This window comes from Monopterus albus, unplaced genomic scaffold (genome assembly GCF_001952655.1).
Source record: "Monopterus albus unplaced genomic scaffold, M_albus_1.0 scaffold243.1, whole genome shotgun sequence".
NCBI lineage: Eukaryota > Metazoa > Chordata > Actinopteri > Synbranchiformes > Synbranchidae > Monopterus > Monopterus albus.
The window spans coordinates 205,957-212,680 of record NW_018128123.1 but is presented as its reverse complement, the minus strand read 5'-3'; the positions used below and the strand labels follow the sequence as shown (position 1 = coordinate 212,680).

The 6,724-nt window shown below is 42.7% G+C and overlaps 1 protein-coding gene across 1 annotated transcript; it reads right to left on the bottom strand.

Moving 5' to 3' along the window:
• Positions 1-215: 215 nt before the first annotated feature.
• On the bottom strand, positions 216-6,631 carry LOC109972024 (heat shock cognate 70 kDa protein). The gene is made up of 9 exons (XM_020620619.1): positions 6,528-6,631; positions 3,800-4,009; positions 2,663-2,868; positions 2,437-2,589; positions 1,804-2,359; positions 1,447-1,649; positions 1,057-1,255; positions 752-984; positions 216-598 (listed from the first exon to the last, which is right to left on the bottom strand). The coding sequence occupies exons 2-9, from the start codon at positions 4,002-4,004 to the stop codon at positions 413-415; spliced, it is 1,941 nt and encodes a 646-aa protein (XP_020476275.1). The 5' UTR covers positions 4,005-4,009; positions 6,528-6,631; the 3' UTR covers positions 216-412.
• Positions 6,632-6,724: the final 93 nt, after the last annotated feature.

Here is a 6,724-nt window from a genome sequence, read left to right as displayed (position 1 = left end):
CTAAACTCAGTGAGTGCAGGGGGCTATTCCTTTGCCCAACTTTTTACTGTTTTATAAATTCAGCTTTTAAAAATCTGCCAGTACAAGGGCTGATGTTCATCTTTTCAGCAGTTCAATCTCAAGCCACCAAGCAATAGTAAACATCCATAGCATAAAATTATAGTCAATCCAGTTTAATAGTTGTGATCACTAGATTGAAATAACCATTAGATGAGTGGGTTACAAGTTATTTTTATTGACAAGGCAGAGACTCAAGTATACAAAACACTACCATACAGTTGTGGCAAATTATGCATTAATGTGATCCCTGAACCCCATTTGTGTTCCGTACAATACACTCTTAAGCTTGTTAACTTGCGCCTAAAGAGGGTTACTTTCTTGGTCATCTGAGGTAGCTAAAGTGTTGGAATATTTAGTCGACCTCTTCAATGGTTGGCCCAGAGGATCCACCACCGGGAGCAGCACCACCAGCTCCTGGGAAGCCACCAGGCATGCCTTCTGGCATCCCACCAGCACTCTGATACAGCTTTGTGATGATGGGGTTGCATACCTTCTCCAGCTCCTTTTGTTGATGCTCATACTCATCCTTCTCTGCAGTCTGCACAACAAGGACATTTCAGTGTACAGGAGGGGGGTAAAATGAATAGTCAACCACACCACTGATATGCAGGTGGGGTCTCAGGGGAAACCTGCTATCCAGGATTATATTACAAAACTTCAGTTGCTTGGCTCGATCTAGACTAATGCTCACCTGGTTCTTGTCAAGCCAGCTGATGACCTCATTGCACTTGTCCAAGATCTTCTGCTTGTCATCATCACTGATCTTGCCAGCAAGCTTCTCATCCTCCACAGTCGACTTCATGTTGAAAGCATACGACTCCAGGCCGTTCTTAGCGGACACCTTGTCGCGTTGGACGTCATCCTCTGCCTTGTACTTCTCGGCTTCCTGAACCATGCGCTCAATGTCCTCCTTGCTGAGACGACCTGGGAGCAAATGGCACAGTCAGAGATTGTCACTACATTTGAGATGGAGCTGAAATTTAACTCAAAACTCACCCTTGTCATTGGTGATGGTGATCTTGTTCTCCTTGCCGGTGCTCTTGTCGACAGCAGAGACGTTCATGATGCCGTTGGCATCGATATCAAAGGTCACCTCAATCTGAGGAACACCACGAGGAGCAGGAGGGATGCCGGTGAGCTCAAACTTGCCCAGCAGGTTGTTGTCCTTTGTCATAGCGCGCTCGCCCTCATAAACCTGATACAAGTATGAAAGGTTAGCGGACAATTTAAGCTTCGTCTACACTTCTGCCAAATTGAATTCGCTCAGACATCCAAGGAAGGTCAGGGCCATCTTTGGTCTTATGACCTCTGGTGGAAACTACGAATGGCAGGAATAAACGTCATCACTGCGAAACACTGAGACTGGTACAATTATGTTGTACTTACCTGGATGAGCACACCAGGCTGGTTGTCAGAGTAGGTGGTGAAGGTCTGAGTCTGCTTGGTAGGAATGGTGGTGTTACGTTTGATCAAGACTGTCATGACACCACCAGCGGTCTCAATACCCAGGGACAGAGGAGTGACATCCAGAAGCAGCAAGTCCTGCACATTTTCAGATTTGTCACCAGACAGGATGGCAGCCTGGACAGCTGTAAATACAGAGCAGGTTGGAACCAGTGAAAGTTAAAACACTGTAGTTCAGGTCATGATTGCTAGGTGTTACACATGCTGATCGCACTACAAAACCACGTAAAAAGGGTCAAAGACACAACCGTGCGTGCGCTACCATTTGAAGACACCTACCAGCTCCATAAGCCACAGCTTCATCTGGATTGATACTCTTGTTGAGCTCCTTTCCATTGAAGAAATCCTGCAGCAGTTTCTGGATCTTGGGGATACGGGTGGAGCCGCCAACCAACACAATGTCATGAATCTGCCCTTTATCCATCTTGGCGTCACGGAGAGACTTCTCCACAGGGTCCAGGGTGCCACGGAAGAGGTCAGCGTTGAGCTCCTCAAAGCGAGCCCTGGTGATGGAGGTGTAGAAGTCAACTCCCTCATACAGAGAGTCAATTTCAATGCTGGCCTGGGTGCTGGAAGACAGGGTGCGCTTTGCCCTCTCACAAGCGGTGCGCAGACGACGGACAGCTCTCTTGTTGTCGCTGATGTCCTTCTTGTACTTGCGCTTGAACTCTGCGATGAAGTGGTTCACCATGCGGTTGTCGAAATCTTCCCCACCAAGATGAGTATCTCCAGCAGTAGACTTGACTTCAAAGATGCCATCCTCGATGGTCAAGATGGACACGTCGAAGGTGCCACCCCCAAGATCAAAGATGAGAACATTCCTCTCAGACCCAACCTGAAATGAAATAAACATTGCTTAAAGCTATTAAACAATTACTAGCTCAGTTTGATCATACAGTACTTCAAGTTTACCTTCTTGTCCAACCCATATGCAATGGCAGCAGCAGTTGGTTCATTGATGATTCGCAGAACATTGAGGCCAGAGATTGTGCCAGCATCCTTAGTGGCCTGGCGCTGGGAGTCATTGAAGTAGGCGGGTACTGTAATTACAGCATTGTTGACAGTCTGAAAGGAAACAACATCATCAGCACCAATTCCTATCATTGCTTGCAAGTTGTCCACAGCTGTGTTAACATACTTTTCCGAGGTAGGCTTCAGCAATCTCCTTCATCTTTGTCAGCACCATGGACGAAACTTCCTCTGGATAGAAGGACTTGTCCTCACCCTTATACTCAACTTGAACCTTGGGGCGGCTGTTGTCATTGATGACCGTGAATGGCCAGTGCTTCATATCCGACTGCACAACTGAGTCCTCAAACCTGCGGCCAATCAGCCTTTTGGCATCTGCAAAAGAGCCTTCTTTAAAACAAAGGAAACCTGCACCAATAGAAGTTTCCATTAGAACTGCACACAGAAGGATGGACTTGGGCCATTCAACCTCAGGTAGAAACTACAAATAGCAGGAAAACAGGGGGAGTTCTTTAGTTCTTCCTCACTTGGTCGAATACATTTCTCAGATCAAAAACAAAAAGCTACTTGTTCAACCTCCACATCATCCAGTCACTGTGCAGATCACTGAAGCAAAAATCACTAACAAATTCCAAGTGCTCTGGACCATTCAGGCAAAGGATCATGTACAACTGTCTGCCATTTAAAACATTAGGTGCTCATGCCATGTTGATCAAAATGCATTATATGGGTCTCTGAGCAGTCAACCTTTCTGCATCACAATGAGGAAAAAGTGTAAATGCAAGCTGTCCAATTTTTGCAGTAAATCTCCCTCACACAGTAATGTGAAACTAAATGGCTGGTATTGGTGTGCCATACAGAATGCCTTGTGCATTTTTTATGCTAGTCATCAAAACCTAAGCCATCGTTGACATCTGAGAACACTTGCACACTCATATTGCATGGCTAAGCATTCTGGCAATGACTTGTCACTCAACATGTTCAGTGACTGAGGGGGAACTAAGGATTTTGAGCTTTTGCAGTTAATCCATTGTGTAGTACAATTTGTATGAACTGCTAGAGATATGTTTTTACCATTTGCAAATATTAAGGTTCATTCAAGAAACACTAAAGCAACTCAGAAAAAAAACAAGTTATTTAGGACCACTTTATTAATTTTAATTCTTGCCTTTACTTCATAAGGGTTAAAGCAAGAATGTTTGACTGTTTAAGATGCCAGTCACTTTATGTAATAAGAAGTGTTGGGTTGTGTTTTGAGGATTTTCACCATTACAACAAATGACTTAAACACGTTTCCGACTCCTACCGAAGACTGTGTTGGTGGGGTTCATGGCAACCTGATTCTTGGCTGCATCTCCAATCAGCCTCTCACTATCTGTGAAGGCCACATAGCTGGGTGTGGTCCTGTTGCCCTGGTCATTGGCAATGATTTCAACTTTGCCATGCTGGAACACACCAACACAGGAGTAGGTGGTCCCAAGATCAATGCCAACTGCTGGTCCTTTAGACATATTTCCTAGAGAAATGCAAAAAGGAAACGCATGTCAATCTAGTGGGCTACAACTGAAGTAGGGTGGCAACTCAGATTTTCACAGAAGGAAAACCCATGTTTCACAGTACACAATTATCAGCTACAATGACAGTCAAATGAAGAGCCCTTTGTTATTGTAGCACTAGACTGACCCTAAAGAATAAACAGAATTATAAACATAATAGCACTTCACTATAAACATGTTAGATTGCAAGTCTTTAAATAAAAGTACTAGCCTAATAAAACACTGCAAAAGTAGTCTACTCTGTTAACATCCAATGCTGAAAAATTAATCACAAAAATGTACTCAAGCTATTAAAAGCAGAGTAGATGTATTTCATCCTGTTGCACTATTAGATCCTTAGTTTATCATTCATGCATCAATGTAAAAGTAGGTTGTGAGCTAGTTGGTGCAGCTCTTTTGTATCTGAACTATTGATTTTCATAATAGATCAATTCTTGATTTTTTTTCTTCATTATTCCATTGACTGGTTTGTAATACTTCTGTCAATGGTGATGAAGGTCACTCTACAATTATCAGTAGTTACTAATTTACTGTAGGTAAGTGATGGTGCACTCAGACTGATCCCATCTGTAACTTGAGGGGAGCCGTGCATTTCTGGGTTAGACTGGGATCAGTCTGAGTGTCTGTAAATCAGAGATTAGCAAACGAACAGACTGGAAAATATCAGCAACTCATTTTATGACCAATGTAATCCTGCACTGCTGATTTAACTATTTTTGCCAGCTGAGTTTAGTAATAGGCCATCAGCCTTCTGTCATTTGCTTGCTGCATGTGTGACACCCGTTGCAGAGTCTGACAGGCAGTTGAAGAAAAGGTGCACATGCATTGTTTTTCTTCAATACTGTAATAAAACAAATATAATTTTCCATACCAAGGTATACCGTGAAGCCAGTATACTGCTGTAACCCTTACTGAAAGCTCGCATCATAAATATAAGTTCAGTCCATGACATTCATTGCTCCAGAGAGGACACTTGGGTCTTCTAACCAGTTGTTCCTGATGTACCCAAGTCCAGATTGAAACATTGGGAAGACAGCTTTTTTGGCAAGGGCTCCTATACTGTGGAATGGTCTACCACAGGATATTAGATGTGCTCTGAATCCAATAGTTAAGATCACTACTTAAAATGCACTTGTATTCACAGGCCTTTAACATTGCTGACTTTGTTTTTAATTATGCATTTTTGCTATTATTTTGTCATCTAGATGTGACTTCTGTTTTACTGTAAAGCACCTTGTAACATAGAAAGGTGCTTTATATAAATAAATTTTGCTTGCTAAAGTGATGAAGTATGAAACAGCAGCAATGAAAATATAATTTGAATTGTGGGGCAACAGTGGTGTGGTGGGTAGAGCAGTCTTTGCCCAACCGGAACGTTAAAGTTTCGAAACTATGTGCCTGCAGTCCACATGTCGAAGTGTCCTTGGGCAAGACACTGAACCCCTAAGTTGCCCGTGATGGCGGCGTATATGTACGCAGCGCCCCGGGGCCCTCGGCTCCAAACAAAATTTCGCTGTACGTGTCAAAGACAATAAAATAAAGCTTCGTCATAAATTACTCAAGCACTGTACTTTAATACAAATTTGAAGTATTTGTACTTGAGGATTTCATTTTGACACGCCATACACTGACTTAACATGCCAGATTAAATATCGTACTTCTCAGTTAACACTACTGTTAGTGATGTACACAGTAATGTAACAATAACTCAAAATGAAAATTATTTGTGAAACGGGTCTGCATAATGAGTAGGTTTATGCTATACTTTTCGTACTTAAGTACTTTTGATGCCTATTTATGTGCTTTTACTTGTAACAATACTGGGGCAATACTACTTTTAGACACAGACGGGAGAATTTCTACAGACAGATTTTCGTTGTACCGCTGCTACACCCAATTAGCATGTTCTGCTAAGCATGACGCAGCCACGTGAGAATGAGTGGCTAAGCAATTCATACCGGAAATTAGCGAAAATTGACACATAGCTATAAACAAAAAAATATTAGGACATTCGCCTGAAACTACCCGATTAACGAAACCTTACAGAAACAGAGCCCGTTATAAATTTGAATCCAAGCGTTTACAAAGGGATATACTGAGGCTTTTGTTGTGAAAGAGCACCCGGATATCCGTTCCTTCCCTCTACCGTGATACAAGCATAGAACATTCTCGAATGTCTTAGTCCCTACCCACCCCCACCCAGCAAGGTAGCTAACATTAGCTTGCGCTAATGCACCCACTGACCTCGTGATGACAACCCCAAGAGCAAACATGATTCTCTACAACGTTAAACCTCTATATTGTTTTACGTCCTATACAAGTAAATTATAGATAAGACAATTTTCTCATCTATGAAAAACGGCGACTGAGTAACATACTAAAAACAATAATGCCATTAAAGCTAACTACTAACGACGTGGGAAGATCTACTAAAGTGTGAAACGTTACACTATTGTAACGTATTCAAGAAAAACCTACCGATTTCCTGGCCGCTGATGTTGATGATTCAAGGTGTTAATGTTGCACTGGCCACTTGTGAGGTAGTCTTGTCCTTGCCGGTATGAGAAGGGAAAGGAGAGCGTTAGCGGAAGCTTATATATGGCCGGTAATGCAGCCAATCATATGTCGACTCTGTGAGTAATTCCGTCTTTCCTCGATGGTCCACCAATGACGCT

What these genes read in the sequence shown, in the direction of transcription:
- LOC109972024 (XM_020620619.1), bottom strand. Translation starts at nt 4,004, where the DNA reads ATGTCTAAAGGACCAGCAGTTGGCATTGATCTTGGGACCACCTACTCC. An exon ending in CATATGGGTTGGACAAGAAG is followed by an intron (nt 2,360 to 2,436) that starts GTAAACTTGAAG and finishes ATTTCATTTCAG; the next exon opens with GTTGGGTCTGAGAGGAATGT. An exon ending in GCTGGCTTGACAAGAACCAG is followed by an intron (nt 599 to 751) that starts GTGAGCATTAGT and finishes CTTGTTGTGCAG; the next exon opens with ACTGCAGAGAAGGATGAGTA.